This window comes from Anopheles darlingi, chromosome 3 (assembly GCF_943734745.1).
Source record: "Anopheles darlingi chromosome 3, idAnoDarlMG_H_01, whole genome shotgun sequence".
NCBI classification, from domain to species: domain Eukaryota; kingdom Metazoa; phylum Arthropoda; class Insecta; order Diptera; family Culicidae; genus Anopheles; species Anopheles darlingi.
In genome coordinates, this window is record NC_064875.1 from 19,231,467 (window position 1) to 19,253,518 (window position 22,052).

At 49.6% G+C, this 22,052-nt stretch overlaps 1 protein-coding gene across 2 annotated transcripts in view; it reads left to right on the forward strand.

Annotated features, from left to right (window-relative positions):
* Positions 1-22,052, forward strand: part of LOC125957177 (sperm surface protein Sp17) — a 50,188-nt gene that overhangs the window by 19,302 nt on the left and 8,834 nt on the right. For both annotated transcript variants that reach the window (XM_049689669.1, XM_049689670.1), the window contains exon 2: positions 14,320-14,517. In XM_049689669.1, coding sequence (XP_049545626.1) covers positions 14,379-14,517 — 139 coding nt within the window. In that variant the 5' untranslated portion in view covers positions 14,320-14,378. The remainder of the gene's footprint in view (positions 1-14,319; positions 14,518-22,052) is intronic.

A 22,052-nucleotide genomic window follows, 5' to 3' on the forward strand; every position in this document is an offset into this window, starting at 1 on the left:
AATAACTGATTTTGCTGATTTTTTCCACCCTCCCTCCCTCCAGACCACGCGCCTGTCTGACGGTGACGGTGGTGGGGATTAATTTCCCGAACGAACGAACGAACGAAATTCGCCAATAAATCATGCTACGGCACGGAGGAAGGCGACTAGGAGGGAGCACAGGGATGGTGGTGGTCTGGTGCTGGTAAGCCTGGTTGAAAAATTAATCGCCCGACCGTGTGCGTGACAGACTAGGCAGCACAGAGTTCGGGCTTACCCCTTCTCCCCTTCTCTCCCTTCGCTCGCCACACCACGTCACATCGCACAAAACGCACAAAACAAACGGCCGCCAGTGGCGTTCCGATCAACAGGCTGCCCCGGTCTTGGGGCGAGGGAGAGAAAATTAATGACGACATGCCCACCAGTCATTTGCAGCACGAAAAGCCACCACCGTGGTCGTCGCGTTTCCCCGATCGGCGCCTTTCACGATGTTTGTTTTGTTTTGTTTTTTGCTCTTGGTACCATTGTGTCCCGTGCTGTTTGGTGCCGATTTTGGTGGAGCTTGACAGGGCTGTCTGTGTGCACGCGCGTGTGTGTGTGTGTGTGTGTGTGTGTCATGTTTTAATTTTACTTCCGTGAGGTTTCACACGCTCCGCGGATTAGTCGCGGACTCGCGACCCCCCTTTGAGAGAGTGGATGGTGCTATATGCTAATAAACTTGTTCCCGGTTGATTGTTTCTCGGTAACGAGATGATAACGCAGACGGATCGGAGCGTGCCCAATACTAGTCGGCCATTACGCTAACCGCATGCTGTGACAGTTTAAAACGCTCGCATTTAATGGAATTAGCGAAGCGCTAGCTCGTTTATCTCGTGTGATAGACGACAAACACAGCCAGGTTCTGTTCTACTAATGCATAAATGCTCTCTCCGAGTGACACGGCCCGGCTGTCACTTTGGCTTAATGGTAGAACGCTCGAGGGCAAATCACAGTAACCATCGCTACTACGCTCGGTAAATGAAGCTTTTATGTTGCCAAACGCCTGCCCTCCTCATACAACATTCAACGTGTCACGCCGCGTCTGTCTCTGGGACTCCGAGTAGCAGCAGCAGCAGCAGCAGCATCTACAACTAAACTGCTACAATGCTACTCTCCGGTGAATGATTTATCGTCCCGGCTTGACAGCGATAAATGGCTTGTTAAGGGTGTGAGAAAGGAAGGCAGAGGAGGAGACCTCTTGACCAAATGTTTGATCCATTCCCTGGGCAGTAATTTTCGGGGTCCAGTTTCGGGAGGAAGGTCCTTTTGAAGCGATATTGCGGCCTACCGGGCCGTCCGTCAAGTAGTATGCAAATTCAAACGGTTGCCCCAACAACAAAACCGGTTTCGGTTTCCTCGTTTTCCCATTCTGGGGTACCCAAAAAGAGGAACGCCATTTCTCGCTCTCGAACTGTTTTTGCAAGGCCGAGGCCCTCAATCGAGCCCATTTACGGACGGTGTAATGGCGGCTGGCTGGCGTTTTTATGACACCCGGAAGGAAGAATTATGATTGCTAACTGGGTTTATTTGATTGCTAACTGGGGCCTGGGGGTGGATGGAAAGATGGACCGCACTGAGGCTGTGCGGTGTAAGTGCGTCATGCGTCATGCTTTCATGTACAGGGCCAGCAGCTCGGAGAGATCATGGCAGCAGCAGCATTTTCTGCAAAAGACCAAGTGTCATGCATATCCGATGCAGGCGACATCCGTGTATCCGTGTAGGAGTGAGTGGTTGGCTGGCTGGCCACAGGAAATGGAAAAAAAATTCTAAACAAATTTGCGCAACATTCTCGTCGTCGTAGTCGTCGTTGGTTGCGTCAAAAGTTTAGAATAATAGTCGAGTGCTCGTGTGCCAATTAGTCTGGACGTTTTGTAACCCCTAAGCTGGCTGGCACGATGTTGACCCAAGACCACTCGGACCGGTCAATAGCAAACGGGAAGAGTTGTTTGCTTCCCAAGGTCTGAGATGAAGCGCTAGAGCCATGAGCAAATATGAACTAAACCGTTGGTTTTGGTTCTCCCTTTTTCAAAGCTTCAGCTTAAACTCGAAACTAATTTAAACAATACCTTTAATGATAACATACGCACACATACACCCAGCTTATCCTTTGGAGATCTAACTCTTGCTCACAAAAGTGGCGCGGCCAGGCCGGTATTACCGGACAGCTTTGATGGGAAAATGGCAAATCTCGGAAGAGAATTAAAGCTTTGAGTACGGGCCAAATCAAGTCCAACGGTAGTGTGCCAATCTGCTTCCACTATCAGCAGCAAACCCAGCGAGGCGGCACGAGAGCAACGCTATCGGATCCGGCCGCCTGTTCCATGTGGGCTGGCGGCTCCTTCCTTCCGGTTTTGGTTTGGTGGTTGGAGCAAATTTATTACCTCCGGTGCCGGTCCCGGTGCCGGTCCCGGTGCCGGTCCCGGTGCACAGTTCAGATCAGGATCAAATCGGTTCAAATAGCCGGCGCTCCCTCTGTGGCCGAAAAACAAAAGCAAAAATAAAAAGAACGGAAAAATGCAAAACAAAACACACCGTAGGCCAGCGTGCACCGAAAGCAGCCCTCCCCTCTCTACCCAAAACCGGACGCAATCTAGGATCAAGCAGCGCCAAAGAGCGAACCGAGCGCCTAACGTAAACAAAGGAAGGACGCCAGGCAAGGATAGTTTGTGAAAAGTGGGGGTCAAAACAGTGGGAAAAATCCGCCCCACAACAAACACACACATACACGTAGAGAGGGTAAACATCCCGAGGAAAGGATTCATAAAACTGACCGAAAAGTTCAAACAGCTCCCGCGAGGCACGGAAAATCCCCGTCGTCGTTGGCCGTCAGCTGCAGTCACCGGTTCTCGTCTTCGTCCCTTCGTCCAAGCTCTCAACTCTGGCCAAGGACCCCCCCCCTCGGCAAACGCGGAACGCGGGATATTCGGGAATTTTTCACCTCACCCTTTTTCTCTCTTTCGCTCTCTCTCTCACGCTTTCATGGCTCCCTTTTACTAGCCAAATGTTTTATTCAATTCTTAGCCTTTGGCTTGAAACACCTTTCGGGCTGTTTCGGGACGGCAACACAATGGAATGGAGAAGTCACAGCCGCGACAAACCATTGTCGTTGGCCATTGTTTGCCTTCGGTCGGGAAAGAAAGGGGAAAGACATCACCAACCACGCTCTGTGGTCGTTCCATCGCGGCCACGAGAAACAGGAGGTCCTTGAGCGAGAACAGACTGAAGTGAGTGTGCTCCGGGAGCTTTGACGTAGCATGCCAACCAACCAACCAACCAACCGACGACCTCCAAGCTTTCCAAGGATTTCCATCCACATCCACATCAACTTCATCGTCCCATGTCGTCGTCGTGGTGGCGTTAGTGGTGGTGATGGTACACCGCGAAACCAACACTAAACACTAACCAGAACACCAGAACACCAGAAACAACCAGCCACTAGGACCTAGGACACCTATTTTTAGCCGCGACCCCACGAAACCACCAGGATTAATGAGGGAATTCTCATTCGCGGACAGGATTTTATCACATCCACCACCCCCACCACCACCACCACCGAGAGGCCGAGGCCGGGGGCCCTCTTGTTTCGGTACCGGATGTGGTTCTCTAAAAGCTTTCTGCTTCTCTTTCCCGTCACCCTAGCTGTGTGTGTGTGGCAGGCTGAAAGTGCAGGGGTGTGGTCCAGGGCCAGCTGACATCGCTAATGGAATTAATTAGGTTGCGGCCAGTAGCTCAGGCCAGCAGCAGCAGCAGCAGCAGCGGTGATGCAGTCGGTGATCGTCACACAAAAACCTTTCCACAAAAAGGCGGAAAAGTCTTCGCCTTCGGTCTTCGAATGGCAATTGGCAAACATCAAAGCAAAAACCGGACCGGATCGATCGGGAAACGGCCGCTGTGTGCCTTTCCGCTCTCTTTTGGGGGGTCAACATCATCATCATCATCCGGCGCGCGTGCGTAAGCATTCCATCGACCATCGGCACAACCTTTCCCGTCGGTTTTCGGTTTTGGGGCCCCCCCTTTTTGGCTAATTGGATGTAAATAATTCAACGCGATGATGGTCGAGATGTGTGTGTGCTGGCCTGGTACGGAACGGATGCTGCTGGCCAGGCCCCCGGGCGAGACCCACGGGGCTGGGGACCTGGTTTTTGCAGTTCGCTGACCGGTTAATTGAATGTGCAAACGAAATATTGCCAGGAACGGTTGTTACCGGGAAAAACCGAAAAGTGCATCTCGAATGCGGTTTTCCCGAAGGGCCCCTAAAGGGGGAGGCCCAATGTCCTGCACGAGGACTTTCGAGGCACACTTCGATTTGATTCAATTGGCGTTCGATAATTGAGTGGCCACTTACGGCCTTTTCGGTTGATCCACTTGCGATGTTCGCGATGCGGTTCAATGAAATGTCATTAAAATGGTTGTGAACCATAAATCGTCATCGAATCGATCGAGGAAAAGAAATGAGTACTCCTCGGGGGGGAAAGGGGATCTCATTCGATGGCAATTGCAATTAGTCTCGTTGTTTCGGGGCCAAAGCAAAAGTTACTGTTACTGATCAAACGGCAGAGTTCGATGCAGTCGACATCAAACAATACAGACGTGCCTTTTGCAGACTGGCAGGCGCATAGTTGGAGGTAGAAAATCGTCAACAGAACAGCATCATCGTCATGTATGTTAGCGAGCGGGATGCCTTCTGGAGTGCATCGGCACCGTTGCGACATCGGTTCGAACGCATACTGCGCTCGCTTGGTGCTACTAATGCTCGCTCGGTCGTTGCAAATATGCGAACAAACAACAAGTTAGTGATGAGATGCGGGGCGGCACAGGGTACGTGTCCTGCGCGGACACGAAAAGCCATGTTCGATGGCATCATCCGAGATTTGCTGCCGCTGCTGCTGCCGGTGGCACAATTCGGTGCTGTCCGTTCTTGCCAGAGAGCACCACGCCAGAACAGATGACACAACAATCCAGCAGTAGCATTCATTTCGTCACTCCAAACGGACAAGGGAATGCGTTGTCGACGTCCTGCGACGACGGCATCGTCCTAGACGACTAGACGTGATTGACGTGATCTTATCCTAGCTCCCCGGGTTCACTGTCACCGGCACCGAGTGGTGGTGTGATTAGTGCTGAGCATGTCATCGAGCATCGAGCAACCGGCGTGCGGTGTGGTTGTCATAGCAATTCCCCATCGTCATCGCCGAGCACCTCCGCCATTTTCATTACTCGCTAATGACGGGACGCACTGGCCAAGGTGGAGTCGTAGGGCGGTTGGTGGCGCAGGTCAAGGGCGTGCGAAATTGGAAAAGTTGCTGGCAGATTATTTTGGACCATACGCTGTGTGCGTGCATGTGTGTGTGTGTACGTTCTGCTCTCGTTTTATCCGCTGCCGGTACAAGTTGTGTAAGTGAAAATATTGCTCTCAATTAGTGACGGACGCCAGGGCCAGGCCCGTTGCCGTTGGCGCTCCCTTGCGATCCCACGGAAGATGTAAATTGTTTGCGAAGTATCATTATCCACCCCGAATCCACCCGGGGACGCCCGGGAGTAGACGCGTATGAAAAGGGGGAGGGGGTGAAAGCGCGACATGACACATGGTTGTTGAGTTGTTTGCACGCGCTTGGGGAAAGAGGAAAATCAACTTTTCCACGGCGGGGCAGAGAGGGAATGTTGGTGGAGAACGCGGACACAACATAACATGTAGCATAACAACGCCATAAAAATGAACGCCCGTTGCTCCAAGTGATGCAGGGCCCGGGCACTGTATGAAAGGATCTGTCCCTCTACGCTACGTTGTGTCCCTGTGTCTGTCCCCGCTGGAATACAGGCGACCGAACCAACTACCAAGATAAGCGGGTACGGGTCGAATGGCAAAAGTTTCATTATTTTGTACTTTCTACATTAAACTTTCGGTGTTCAGTTCGGATTTTCTTGACAAGCACCTTTGTGTGTTGTGAAAGGAGTTGTTGTTGTGGTTGTTGTTGTTGTTGTTGTTATTGTTGTTGTTGTGGGAAGAAGAGCACAAATGAACAGTGAACATGCAAATGAACACGCAGCAGCACCCTCTGTTTCGCAGCAGCAGCATCATTGAGCATTACGATAAACGGTTATGGTTGAATTATGCCAGCTCGAATCTGCTACGAAGCATTCCGGGCTTAAACGATTTCCCATTTTCCAAAACGCTTCTCCGCAAAGCAGAAAAAACGACACCGACACCGATAACGAGAACGCCCCGAGAATGTGCCGTGAATGGCGGCACTCACGGAGTTTGAATTTATGCTCAACCTCGTAGCCCCCGTTTTTTTTTTATTAGTTCCACAAACAGACACCACTTAGCTGCACTCTCACGGTAGAAGAATGGCCAAAGCAAAAAAAGGGACATGAAAAAAGCTGCAGTGGATCGACGGTCGCCGGTCGCCGGTCGCCGGTCGGTTGCTATGTCAGCTTTATAACTCAGCATCGAACCATTCTACGTTCACGACCACGACAACGACAACGACGACGACGAGGACGAAGACGAAGACGAGTGTTCAAGAGTGCGCACTAATAGAAAGTAAACTATTTCCTCCTGCCAATTTCCTACGGCGGCCCCAACACTCAGTGGATTCGATACGATCGTAAATAAGAAAGATAATCATAGACAGGCCACCAACCACCAAACAAACTTGGCCAACCCCGGCCAGCCAACCGCCGGCCAGCGCGAACGATCGCGTTTTGGAAAAGGAAGGGCGCGCCAGGAAGCACAAGAAACACTTCGACGCGAAGCGACTATCTCACATTCCTGGGTGTGAGCCAACAATCGGAGGAAACGGTGGAGAAAAAAAAAAAAAAAGATTCTCGCCACATTACCGGCACTCCAACTCTTCTTATCCTTGCCTTCGAAAAGTTGTCGAAATCGCCGGGGAGCCACAAAGAATGTGCGGAACCGAACCGAAACCGGATGCCCGGTTTAGAACAGCGTTCGCTGTTCTAAGTATTGCTAACAGATTCCTGGCTGTGTGTTTGTCAGCTCTTAAACAGTTTCAAACAATTGAAAGATGGATTTGCGCCGTGCTTGCAATCTAGTTTGATGATACATGATACATAGCGCGCGCGCACACACACACCCACACACACACACACACACACACACACACAGAGCAAACAAAAGGGACCGATCATACTCGGTCATGGAATGGTGTACCGGGCGTCTCCATCGGAGCATAAAGTATGTGACCGAACACCGGAACAGCTGATGGATGAAAAAGGGGGGTCACGCCCAAAAAGGAATGCGAATGATTGAAAGGCATTGTGTGTGCGTGTGTGTGCGTGTGTGTGAGGGTGCTGCTGTTGGAAACTGGCGGTGGAAACAATCGGCATTTTCGGTCGAAAAGCACAAGTTTCTTTCGTTTCCGACAATCCGTTTGGTCCTTTGATGGGTTTTTGGTTTTAACACTATTATCCTGACTTTTCGCTCTCTCGTTCTATCCTGCGCAATATTGGCCAGCGTTTTCAGCTTGAGATCCCTTCGATAGCTCAATACCGGTCGGTTGACCTCGAGAGTGAGAAATCAATGCGAACGAAACTCGAAACGAAACAGTTTCTTCGCTCTTGAGTGACTATTCCCGATAGACCAATCGCTTACAAATGAAAGCTCGCCTGTCATGAAAGTGTGTTATTGATTTAAGGAAAAATTCACTGCAAAAACAGATAAATAAACCATCTAACGTACGGACTGCTGCTAGATCCACTGGAGGTTTATCGCAAAGAAAAAAAGACCATTTCTATCCCATTTCTCCGCATCCGCTAGCTAATAAGATTACAGTACGGCGAGCGTTCCGAGGGTATTTATCGATAAAATGAGACCTGAATGAGTGAGTGAGTGAATGCACCGCAGCGGATATAATAGCGGACCATCGTTATGACGAGGAGGAGTAAGAGCTGCCAATCAGCTGACAAACGTTCGTTCGTTCGTTCGATCGTTCGGTGCACGTTCGAATGGGGGCCCTTCGAATGTTTCGCCCCCGTAGCCCATGCAATCACGACCATCCTTGGGTCTGGCACCGGTGACCTTCTCACAAAACACGCCACAAAGATACCGGTGACCCCGCATTGCCGTTCCTCCCTAACCTGACAGCCGTTCGCTAACTTACGTCCATCAAATTACGGTTACAGCGGGCACGCCACCGGCTCCATTCCATTAAGGGCCAACCGAGCCCACTAGAGGCCAAGTGGTAGGGCGTTGCCACTGAATACATAAACAGTCCGCCAGCGAGCCAGCCAGCCAGCCAGCCAGCCAGCCAGAAATAGTGTCCCCGGGGCACTCCTTCCCGCGTTTCACCCAAAATCCATCGAAAGACACACATAATCAGCGCTCTTCACAGGTTAGGAACAGGAAACGCTGGCGTTTGCTGGTGTGGCCTGGCTTGTGTTCGGCTGTTGTGTCCGTGTTGTTGGTCCGTAGACCATAATTTAATGCTGCAGCGATAGTCATACTGCCTGGCGCCTGCCGGCGAGTGGGTGGTACATAAATACTGCAATTAAGTTATTTTTATGGCCGCCTTTCTTTTTCAATCGTGGGTATTTGAATGGCGGGATCGGATGGTGATTATCGTTATTTATAGTAAACGACAGCGACACGTAAACCACGGTTAAACGATGGACCGGTGAAGACGACCCCAGGTTGGAATGTTAAATGACGTCAAATTTGTAGCAATGACCAGGTTTATTGGTTGTTTGATTGTAGTTGATGTATGTTTTTACATATAAAAATTATTCCATTTTTCATTTCCTTCTCCTTCAGTCGTGCACATGCCATACGCAGCATACGCGAACGATACCGGAGCGTTCTATGCTCTGTTCTATGCTAAACCCACCGAAAATGCTCACTCTTTGCTCACTCACTCTCTATTCACCGTTATGATTATGATTTATGTGCGTCTAGAAGCATCACAAGAGCAGAAGGCATGCCAGAAGGCAACAACAAAACCAATGGCGATGACGTAGCACAGAATAAGCGGGTCAGCGGGAGGCTTTTGTTGTGCAAAAACCCTCCCGGACCCCACACACCGAAACCGGCCCAGCCCCAAAAAAGGGTCGCAAACGTTTGATGCGTTTGAGGCTTGAGGCTAGCAGCACTCATTCCTCGATGAGTGGCACTTTTCGTCCGGCATGTCGGCGACCAAAAACGGAACGCGCGATTAATCTTGATACCGTCGCTGTAGGAGCGAGTGGCCAGTGCCCTTACCTTGACAGATTACTGTACTGCCGACGTTGACGCTGACAGCGTTTTCCATTCATTCCATTAGCCGCCGCCTATGCAAGCGTGGCCGGGCAGGAGATTGCTTAAAGGGACGAAACGAAAGCCCTCGAGCGATCGAGATTTAATAAATCCGCAGCATCATAAACAATCAATCGTTTCGCGCACAACCGGCCGGAAGCGATGGTCCGGGATGGTGCTGGCTGCCTGTTGGATATGTGCCACTTGAAATTGGGTCATCCCGGTGCCAAAAAAAAAAACACACGATGCCCTGGGCGGACGATGATATGCCACGTACGATGTGCGAAAACATGGGTCGAGTACCCATTGGCAAACCTCAAGCTCAACCTTTTCCGGCCCGCGCCATGCTCTGGTGGCGGCGATGCGAGCGGATAAAAATAGCATTCCAAATACCTCTCTATTTTCCGGACCTTCTGTGGGGCCGTGATTTGTGGCGGAATAAAATATTTATTCAACCAGTGCTATGCTCTACACAGCTATGCTCGATCGGACAGGGCCGGTCATCGAACCATAAAAGCTTCCGCCGCGAGCAGCAAATGAATTTTAAAATCAATTTTGCACACCGCATCATCATCCGGGAGGGTTGGTTGCAACTTTGTTGGAAAACAACAAAAAAAGATACAATCCCGGACCAACTGTCCGCCATGCATAGAACATGTGTTTTGCGAGGAGTTCATAGTGAGCCAAAGGACCAAAAACTGGTCGAAAGCAACCTCTGCACATCAAATTGCTGACGAGAAGAGGGCACAGGTCCCAAGCGAAGGTGCCTCAACATTACAACATTATTTCCACCGCGAAATAAGCCCCGAAAGCAATAAGATCGCTTCAACCCACACACATGTGTGTGTGCACATGCGAGCAATGCGCGAAAGACAGTTGGCCCCGGGTTTTACGATAGGAAGCATAAAATATGCTGTCGGCTCGAGTTTAGCGAAACACGCGACTGCGATGCCGCCCCAGATGCCGGCTTCCCCCACACAGATAATCCTCCTACGCCACTGCAAGCGCAGCGGTGCGTGGTGAATTTTTGAAATTTTTCTTTATTGAATTTTCCGTTGGATAATCGACGACGACGACGACGACGATGACGATGATGACGACGATGGTGATGATGCCGGTGATGGGTACCGGGAAAAAAGGTTGCTCGGCTCGAGAATATGGCGAATATTTGCAACTCGCAAAAGGCCCAGGAAACCCCCCACCCCTACCCCATCCCTTGGTGGGGCGTGCAATGAATTTTCATCATCAAAAAGAGAGGCACCGAAGGCAGCAAAAAAAAGGGGCGGCCGCGGGCAGCAAATCAAAAGCGGACGAGCGCATCGGAAGTGAACTTCATCAACACTTTGCCAGGCAGCGCGAGACAGCACGAGGTTGATAAGTTTTTGAGCAAACTTTCGCCTTTTAACATTTCCCAGTTCGAGGGCGAGAGTTTGTGTGTGAGGCGAAGGGGAAGGGGTGGTTTTTTGATTTATTTTCTGAACCAATTTTTGGAGCGACCGATTGGCGGCGCTAGTGCGGCGAATGCACACCACGTTTGGTGGAGTTGGTCACGTTGCCCACCGACCGAAGCACACTCTCGACACTGTATGTGTGTGTGTGTGTGTGTGGTTTAGGGGTACAGTTTTTGGAAAATTTGAAATGCAAATGCAACCAAAGTTGTCTAGTCTGGCAGCAAGTGGTGGATGTGTGGTGGTGAAGGGGCAACAACTAAACTCCCAGCACACGAACCAATGAAAACTAAACATCTGCTGCCAGCGCTGGCATTTTCAAGTTGATTATAGAATCGGCGTCCATCCGTCCGTCCGTGTGTGTGCATGTGTGTGTGTGTGTGAGTGTGTTCTGGTGTGCATTTTGATGCCGTTGAATTACGAATTAGCATTCATGGGCGTTTATGCTGCTAGCCTCGCTCAATCTCCGCTCCGTGAAGGAACGATCGTTCAATATAATGTCAATGTATAGTAGCCATTTTGTGTTTATTTTTTATGTTCGACACACATGACACACACACTCTCGAGTGGGTTATGCGGCGTTCCACGAGCTGGTGGTGCAACGCAGATTGCGATCCCCTTTAATAAAAAAAAATACACTCACTAACGCTAATCATTTAATAGCGCACCCCGTGCAACTTGTACTACACATTGTGTGAGTGAAAATAATATTGTTTTTAACACTCCGGCAATGATCGGTGTGCTTATGTTACGGGGTGCTGCTACTGCTGCCTGCTGCTGGTTGACTTTTTATGACTCCCGGGACCCGGCACCATCATATTGTGCGTTTTCAGGTGCCATCTACCCAGTCCCATTGTGCGAATAAACATATCTCGCCAAGGAGCACCGGGGGGGAATGATGAATATTAAAAACGGAACGAGCCACATTTTTATTGGCTTTACATTCACCTGAGTAACGATCGTTACTCGGTAGCTGCTGGTGCTGTTGCTGCTGCCGCCGTTGAAAAGCAATAATCCGACACCTTCCGACATGTTGAGCCGTTGAGCACCTTCATAAACGCCTTTTGAGCGCCTTTTTTTATGATTTCCTCGCACTCTCGTTCACCCTTGCTGGGTTCTTGGTAGCACTTGTGTGGGTCGGGAGTAAAACGAACGGTTGACCGTCACACGCGCCGCGTCTCCGTGAGACCGACGGCCGGAGATGTGGAACCGAATGGGAAGCCAGGGACAAAAAACCGACACCGAGACCGAGTTTTTATTAAATTTAATTTCTTGATTTTTCAAACCAGAAGAATTTCCATCAAAAAGAAACCCCCGCGTGCCGCATGCAAAGGAAGCACCCGGAGCCTGGCAGGGGCCAGCGTTTGCATAAGAGCGAAATGTCTCAATCATCATTTGTGCTCCGGGCACGCGCTCCGACCCCGGGAGCAACACACTTCACCACCAACACCACCACGACGGCAACAGTTCCTGTATTGCCTTTTCAATTCCAACGCGTGCCCTAGACGTGGGAATCCCGAAGTGCGGGGCGCGAGCGGGGGTTTCGGTAAATATGAAATGGGCACGATAATGCGGACCTCCTCTCTATGATCATGCCATGGTTCGTGGCGTGTGTTTCGATTTCGGGGAAACGAGAAATCGATTCGCTTTTCCCCGTGCTGGCCAGGCGGCGGCGGTTGACACACCAAAGAGGGGGGGGGGGGGGGGGGGCAAATTCAATATTTATTTGTTTACGAGTGCAATGTATTGGAAAACGAACAACGAAAAGGGAGGCGACCGAGGAAGGGATGTCCCATCATCAACGAGCAGCAACCCAGTAGGGGTTGCGGTACACACCGGAAACGGCTACAACACCACGGAACAAGTAGCTTTGGGGTTTTTGAATGATTTATTGTGCCCGAACCGGTACCCGGACCGGTTCAATCCTGGCTTTTCCCCGGAGTCCTGCGAGAGAGATATAACTTTCTCAAAACCCGAACTCGAACAGTGATCAACTTCCGCTCGGAGCGATAAGTTGTTGTTAATTTACGGATTTGAATTCTATGAGCTCACCTGGGCGGGAGGGAGGGTAGGGGGATTAGTATCTGTTTTTGGTGGAATTATGGTAACCAATGGCATGGTGACAATTCGGCACCATTTCAACCGGTACCGGTTGCCATACTTCACAAACCCCTATGTAATACGAGGGTGAATCTAATATAAACGAAACTTTATTTTTAGCTAATTTATTTTTAGTTTAAACGCACAAAAGCTATTTTTTTATTTTTCTACACAGTCTCGTGATTCCGAAACACATTTTTCCCAGCGGATAGGCAGCCTTTTAATATATTTCTCGTAGAAAGATGTTGGTCGTCTTTGCAGCCAATTGCGCAAATGAGGTTTCCTCCTCAGCATCAGCGTTGAATCTTTTGTCCCCCAAAATTTCCTTTAGAGAGCTAAACACATGAAAGTCACAGGGTAAGAAGGTCAGGGTGTAAGAAGGGTCTTCCAATGTTTCCCACCTTAGTTGCTCCATATTTTCCCTAGTAATGGCTGCAGGTGTGTGTGTCTGCGAGCATTGTCATGAAGAGAACCACTTCCGTTATCAATATGTCCCATATTAGCGGCGATATGCAAGTCGGATCTCACTTAAATCATTACAAGAATCGGTCGCATCAATTGTCCTGCAGTGATTCGACTTCTGTCATTCTCAGTAAGCCGTCTAAAGGATTGATTGTTATGCGCTCTTAGGCTGGTGTGAGGTCTGCGGTTATGGCTCTCATTTTCAACACGATTACGACAAAAAAAAAAAGTTTTAAGCTATGCAACCACTCTACCTCGCGACAGTGTCTCTTCCCAGAAGTATGCAGTCGATCTCCTCAAGATTTCGATCAGTTTTACGCCTTCTACGGCGAGAAATTTGATTATAATATGTTGCGTAAATAACGAAGGTACCTTATGCAGCAAGATTATTACTTTGGATACTGAAAGTGTCAATGGGGCGATCCAGGGCGCTTTTCATATTCCTGACAAACCAACCCAACAACTGAAAAAGCAAGAACGTTCTATCTTCATTTTTGTGACCGTAAGTCTCGTTTATATTTGATTCACCGTCGTATTTTCCGCGAAACTCTAAATTTAGTAAATCAAACGAAGTCGTCGAACCAACGAACGAATTCTGCGAATGGTGCGCCCTTCCAAAGAGAAAAAGGGAACAATTCGGGCGCCCCCCCCCCCCCACCCCCTCCCGTTAGCAACATAAATAAAGAATGGAAATCTAGGAATGCGTTGGAAATGTTGGTGGTGTTTTTTTTTTGCATTCCTCACAAAGTGGTTACCATAGTATGCGCTGCGCTTACCTTCCATCGCGGCGCGGTGTAAATTGTTTATCTCGTGAAACTTTTTCCACGGAAAGAGAAAAGAGCATTTTGCCCGCTGCCCCGTACACACACCATTCCATCGGATGGGTTTGGGGGATGGGGGGTGGGGGTGGGTAGTGAAAAATGTCGATAAAAGCTTTTTCCACCTTGCGGAGAAAATAACATTTGTGCGCCAACCCCCTCCTCTCACTCATTTCATTTCATCTTTCTCTACTCTGCTCTGCTCTGCTCTTCCATTCCACAGTCGAAGCGGCAGCTACTAAGATCCAGGCAGCGTTCCGTGGTCACAAAACACGCAAAGAGATGAAGCAAGGCGACGGTGTTACCAAGGCGTCGGAGGGCAGCAAGCAGCAGCAGCAGCAGCCGGCGGCGGCGGCCTCTGAACCTGAGCGAGAACCGACCAAGGAGGAGCTGGAGGCAGAGTTCGACCCGAACGACGCAGGTACGTGTTGAAAAAAAAAAACAGGGAGGAAGCCATTCGCTGAACCGAGTGTTGAACCGTTGGCGTTATTGTGTTGCTTTGATGCTGGTTTCATGTTGACTAATGGTGCAAAACGCTGATGCGCAGCGCAGCGCGAAGCGAACTGATTGAAACGATTGAAATGATACCAAATGTCTCTGTGTGTGTTCGCTTCGCAATTTACTGCAATCTAAACATTCCGTTCTTATTTTTTTGTTGTTGTTAGTTTAGTAACCACACAAGAGCTAATGTCACCCACGAGCCAAAAAACACCAAGCTTGACACAAAACCCACAAAAAAAAAACTATGAAAATGAATGCTGAGTAACCAGCCCGGATTGCGAAGCAAACTTCCGGCCCGGCCACATAATGACGATGTGGTCGTGAACGGCTCACTCTCTCTCTCACACACACACACACTGCCTCCGCTGGGATACTACGTGGTTCTCGTGGTTTTTTTGTTTTTTAATATTCATCCCCGCAGCAGCAGCAGCAGCAGCCGAGCATGCGAGGTGGCCGCACGTGGCCATCGCTGTGCAAACAGAGGCCGCTAGAACGACCTGGTCGCGCATCTCATTGCCATTTTCGACGCTAAAAGTACGGTTACGGTCGGTTTTTGTGTGTGATGTGGGAGTTGGACAAACGACCAACGGTGGCCTCGCTTTGCCATCGCATAGAATATTAATTAAAATTGATATCCTCCATTAAGGATAATTGGGTGAAAGACGAGGTCGATGCACTGGCCCGCAGGCAGGGACAGGGAGGGTCCACGGCGTGCTGATGCTTCGTTTGGTTATCGTATCGTCTCTGTCTTTGTCTCTCTCTCTGTATCTCTCTCATTTTAATGGAGGATCGCGCTGCGCGGCAATGAGCACGAAGGCACGGAAGCTGCATCAACGGCCTCGTCGTGGCCTCGTTACAGTGGGTCAGCGGCTGTGATTGTGGGCACCATCTGCGTGTACCTGGCACGCTGGATTAGATGAGACGTCGCTCGGCGAACCCTCGGCGGTTCGGATGTTGAATTGTTCCCTTGGGTCATGGGACAAGACATTTCCGGTGAGTCCGGTGGTCGGCACGAGCAGAGGGAATGCGGGACGGAAAACAACAAACCGGACCCCGAAAATGGTCGGCTGGCTAGTGCTGCAGTGACGACCATGCTTTCGTTTCTTCGCCGCCCCCCATTTCGTGTTGGAATCGCGATGAACTTTTATCGCATCGTTGCGCGCTCGCGCGCAATTTAAGCCCAGACCCAGATTGACCCAGATGCCAAGCACGGCAGGATGATGATCTTCGAACCTCCGCAACACGGGCCTCTTGCCCGGGTCAAGGAAGGAAGGAAGGGGGAATTTATGGCATTGCTCCATTTGGACACCACCACCACACCAGCGGGTGTCCATAAAGGGAGCCAAATTGATATCGTTTCTCCCGGTCGATTGCTGCTAGTGCTACGCATTGTGCAGGTGTACTAGTTGCTGGGGCCGTTCTATTGTGAGCTTCGGGGACCTGGACTGTTGCGATGCGGTTGCGTGTCCCCGTTTTTCTGACAGGAATTGGAAATATGGGTACAAAAGAATCGAAACCGTTTCATGTTCTATTCATACAATAATTGACAACATTATGTGTCGTGTTGGGTGGAATGTTGGGTGAATTTTCACTCGAAATGAATCACAGACAGAGTACAATAGAGGGCTATTGTTGTATAATTAACCATGCAGACCATAGTTACCCATGCGTGTAACACCAAATACTCCGCAACATGATTGAAGCTCTACATGAATAGGATTCGAATTTAAAAAAAAAATACACAAAATCATCGTACCCTGCATGAGACAATTTGGCTTCATTTTTCAGGAAAAACCTTAGATCGATTTTGAAGAGTACATTTCAATTAACATGGCAGTACAAAACCAGTTTATAATTGTAAGCAGCTTATACTTGTAAATGTGTAATATTTAACAAAATAATCCCATAGAGGTGGAGTTTTTTCTTTCTTTCTAACATTTCTCGACTGTTTCTAACAAAACTTTCTTTCTATCGGGACTTTTCGTAAAAGGTTAAAAGGAAAATTAAGTTGAATCAATTTTTTTTCAATTTCTTACAGCGCATTCAGACTTTTTTGCATACTGCAGGTTGAAAGAAAACTTGTATCCAGTAAAGAAATTATGCTGTTACCAACATTTGCTGTTTAGCATTTAACATTTGCAGTCCTCAATCAAAACACCAAGACAAATGTTATACACTTTCTCTCTCATGGCGGAACTTCCCTTTTCCCTGAGTTCATAACCTCAGAAGTGCTTGTTGATAACAGAAGCCACTGTCCACACTTGGCAAAACTTGCAACGCATATACTATCAAAACCACTGGCTAGATCCCACTTTCCACATTTTGCAGTCGATGGTGGTCCGTACACTCTGCATGCTAGCGCGCCCAGAAGGATGCTGGCGTTCAAGTTTCGCCCCGTACCTCCAGGGTGCACAGATGCAGTTCGGCCTTAGCACGGTAGCCACTACTGTATGCGCCAAACCGCCATTAATAAATTGGATTCTTCGCTCTTTGCTGTCAGCAAAAGGTTCACCTTTTGCCGGGGGCGGGGTCGTCCTGTTTCGCCCTGGCACACCGAGAGACGAGGGTCCCACACGGTGAAGCCGTTGAACTTGGAATGAAACTTTGCTGGCCTCACATGCGCACAGACGTACACACACATAGCCTGGGAAGTCGTAGGAGAAAGTTGTCACATGAATTGGTTCAAGCAGCAGCAGCCAAGTGCAGCGAGCGCTCCTCTTGCTCTCCGCCTCTGGGTCTCTTGTAGTCCAAACGCAGCCGTCCTGTGCTTCCGAGAAGTGCTCGCCTACGACAGGATTCGTATTGTTGTCGCGTGAAATATCGTCTCCGTAACAATAACTGAACTCGACACACATACACTTTGCTGGTGGCGCATGGAAAGGACATTTCACTCACCTTTCCGTCATCCATCTGTCGTAGTGATGAAGTGCTTGAATCCTGTGACTGGGCGTGCGCCCGTGTGTGTGTGTGTGTGTGCAGTGAAAAAGTAAAACATCCATGCATAATGCATTCCGCTGTGCGGTGGCTGCAGCAGCAAGTGGAACAACATTGCAACAGAAGCACCCAAACAAAACATTCTCATTTACCGCTAAATAAGCGCCCAGAAGCCACAACAATGAATCGGTGTCACGTTTCACGGCGAGGCGAGGCGAATTCGGGCCGAGCTAAAGCCAGCACACCAGCCCGGACCCTATAGGGCAGCCATTCGTTTTGTGTGCCGCTGCACGTCCTGGGAGACCAATTTAAAGTGGAGAAAAAAAAAATGGATGAAAATGCAACCATTTCGTTTCTCGGTGCACACATGTGCACAGCACAGCTTCAAGCAGGCAATATGAACAAACGTTTACCGTTCTACCGGGGTGAGGAAGGAGGAGGAACAAAGCGATACTCTCCCGTTGTCTCGGCTGGTGGCCACACGGTTCGTCCGCCCCCCGTTCTACCCGGGGGTTTGTTTTTGTTTCCTAATAACCGTTTTCCAGTGAACCGGGGGCCACAGCAACTCCACAGAGATCGGAGTTAGGAGGCACCGGGAACGAGAACTACACCCGGCGTGCGAAAGCGCAAGCTCTCTGGTTCTTCATTTGGCTCGGCTCGAGTGGCACTCGGCAGGCGTTCGCCAAGGCACGTCCACCTAGTGCTGATGCACCGGCGCATGTAGCCCCTCCTTTCGGTGTTGCCAGATCGTGTTTCTTGAGTTTGAAATGATTTTAATCGGCTTAAGCAAATGGTTTCGCCAAGACAATAAATGGCTTTTAGAATCAACAATCCGTTCGCAATCCGTTGGCTTCGTGACGGAACCGTGTATGAACGATAGTGGCGCAATGGCGTGTCTGTTCCGGTTACCGGTAAATTGAAAACGGAATCTAAAGGAATTTCTCGGAAATATGAAGTGAAAAAGTTTTCCAATAAACTTTTTTCATTTTCGATTGCGCTCTCAAGTTTATGATTAGGAAATGTTCGATTAGATTTGACAAACACACGCGACAGGACACGCGATCGAACGATAGAGTTTTCCTTAGTTCAGGAAATCGAAATCTCATTCCTGTGATCGCAGTATATGTGACCATTTTGCCGAAAACCATACTTTATGTCGACAAATTCACACACGTCACTGCTTCCATTACAGCGGAATGATGAGAAAAATGGGGTGTCAAAGGCTGCCGGCCGAATGAATTAGGATAATCCATGCGTTTGCCACGAAATCATGTATTCACCGACGTACCGACCAATCGTCGTATTTCGCCAGATTTGGTGAGCCCTAGGTGCGTGCGGCCGTTAAATCAAGACCTTTGTAGCAACACAACGATGCCCCAGCGCTCGTGACACCCGTCCAGCGGTTACGATTCCTCCGGGGGCAAATGTGACAGATAATATATGCATCCTCCTCCTTCTCTGCCATCCTCGGCGCCTACTCCTGTCCCCCTCGAGCCGGCTAGAAGACGCTTTATTGTTTTCTGCCCCTGCTGCAACGTTGGTCACGTAAAACGCGTCAGATTTGAACGCATGAAACCCGCGGCGCGTCATCGCCACCGGAACATGTTTCCAAGGGAATGTAAAACCGAGGAACAATCCGCTCGTAAAAGCTCGTCTGCCAACGATGACGACCGTGTGTGAACGGTTGGTTTCGATTCAACCGACGTTCGTTGTCAGATGTTCCGCACCCATCCTTATCTCCTTCTTTTGCCTTCTCTTTGTCTGATTAGCCGATCGATGGTGTCGTGCTGGATGGTTTTGTTCCACGGTTACGTATTATGTTGCCAACCAGTGTTAATGAAAATCGAGTTAAACGTGTAAATTAAATTAAGGCCATGAAACTGGGGTAAAACCGTTTCAAGGATATTCTTCATCGGTTGCCACGAAGAGAAAACAGACACTTACATCTCCCAAGCGTCCAATCTCAGGCGATCACTTTCGAACGATAACGATGCTCGAGCGGCTCAAGGGGCCAAAGATTGTTAAACTCAACGATCCAAATAGCACAGCTTTATCGTCTTGCAAGTAAGGGAAGAGATTGTCGACCTCTCACCTTTTCAGCCACTGACCTCTTTTAACGCCCTTTTTTCGAACTATCTGCTGCTAGGTCTGTTACGGACAAAGTCTTTCTCTTTCTCCCTCTCTCTGGCCTCGTATTAAAAAATATTTATTTAAAACCTACCAAGTATTGAAGGAAGCAGAAAAAAGCGAAGGTTTCCAGCGAAACAGCCGGCTAGCCAGCTTAACAATCCCTTCGGGGCACCACCAACCACCGCTCGGTCCGACCGGAGTGGCGAAAGAATATTACGAAACGGCCAAAGGAAAACAATTATCAGACTAACCCACTGAATAGATAATGACCGTTGGGCCAGCAGCTACCAAATGCACACCCATTCCCATCGCCTCACTACCCCCTTTTTACACCCTCACAACCCTCTTCGTGAGCAGAGAATTAAAAACTTTTCTCACCAGTGACCCCTCACCAACAGTGGCCACTGTTTTCGCGGGCAACAGCTTACCACTTCAGTGCGCTAACCTTTTCCTAGAGGCCGGTGAAGGGAAGCGAGGAGAAGGGGAAGCCCTAGCACTGGCCGCTGACCATTGGATGTTCTATCCGTCGGCAACGAACAGCGGCAGCTAGGCGTCGGTCGGTCTTTTAATAAAGTACTTTGCGATGAAATATGAGAAACACTTTAGAAAACTGACACTTTCAAGATGCGCCACGCACTCCGCTCGCCATTTCTCAATCTACTAATTGTGCCGCACTGCAGTTCGCGGAAGCGTCAAGCGCGTAACAGATTGCCACGAGCAGCAGCAGCAGCAGCAGCAGCAGCAGCAGCAGCAAACTCCCCTCTTAATAGCATTAACATCGTGGAGGATGTTTTCCCCCCCTTATTTAATGATTATTCCGCTGTCAAAGCAGACAACGTTGCCTCGGTGCGCTCGCGATGTGTTACGCGAGTGTCCTCGAGGATCCACGCTCAAGTGATCCACGCAGAGGGCAACGAGGGCCTCATCTGGCCCTTCCGGGGCAGAGGACGTACAACTTCCGAATGATAAACAGTGACGCTGGACTCCGATGTAACCGATGTTTACCTTCCTTCCTTCCTTTTGCGTCGTCCGGGTATAATCTCCGGAAGTGACACCCGGGGAGTGTGGTCATCGGCCACTCGCAATCGCGACGGACTTTTATTTGTTTTTTACCGTGTCCTCGTGACCTTCTCCTCGGGGGGAACAGAAGGACTTTCAACTGAACGTCGTCATCTAATTAAATGCGATGCGTGTAACGGTGTACCGGCGGGGGGAGGAGGGGGAGGGGGTGACTACCCCTCGGTCTCCACGGTGATGCCCTTTTCAAAACGAGCAAACATGGAACGCTGCAGCCATCGCGCCACCAGAACCACCGGGGGTCATATGATCGCGATGGGAGTTCTTAAAATTTTAATCATTTCATCATGGCAATGGCGAGAGAGAGAGAGAGAGAGAGAGAGAGAGAGAGAGAGAGACAGAGAGAGAGAGAGAGAGAGTCCGTGCTTGCTGAAATGTCCTGAAAATGTCCGTATAATCTCCTCCGTGCAATTGAGCGACCTTCTTCCTCCCTCCCTCTCTTTATCTCTTCGTCTCTTAAGCCGAAATGGCTTAGGATGCAGGACCGAAACGGTGGCAGTGTTGTGATGGGAGTGAAATATTAAGACAAACCCTGAGCTATTTGTCAAAATGTCTCAAGCTCGACGGGGCACAACGGAACAATGGCGGGCTCGCGCTCGCGCGTAAACCATCCGGAATTATCTGCGTATTTTTGGCGGTTTTGCAATTAATGCTCCTGTTTCATTGCTACGGTGCGACTGTGGTGTCTACAATCTACAAAGTTTTTGGCCTCCAACTAGGCCAGGAGCCGGGAGCGACCGAAACAAAGTTTCACGCTACGCAGTTCCCGTCAGTGGAAATGGTTTCTTGTCTCTTGTTGGGCAGAGACTGTTTCGTCTCGAACTTCGTATCGGAACACACCACCACCGGCGCTTACCGGAGCATCATAATAAGCGCGCCACCGAGAATACCGAGAATATCGGGTGTACCGAAAGAGAAAAGAAAAACCTTCGCTTAATGGTTCTGCGAACTCAAATTACTGTTTAACATAACACAAACTCTCATTTAAAGTGACTAAAGCCCAAATGGCCGAAAAGGGAATAGCTTCATCGCAACTCGCGGCACACGTTCCGGCCAGAGGCTGCCTTCAGCTTCTGCTGGCCTTGGAAGCACGCGCGCCCGCGTGCAAATATTTATGTTCCGCCCGTTGTGTAATCAGCACCTTCGGACAGGTTTTGGACTCCGGTTTTGGGCGTGTTATCTACCGGAAGCAAGCTTCGGTGCCCAAAATTACCGTCACTCTAATTAACGCCTCCATTCATCCGCTGCGTACTGGTGGATTCTTCTCTGAAGCAAATCCCTCCGCCGCTAGTAGTCCAAGTGCCTCCCGCAACA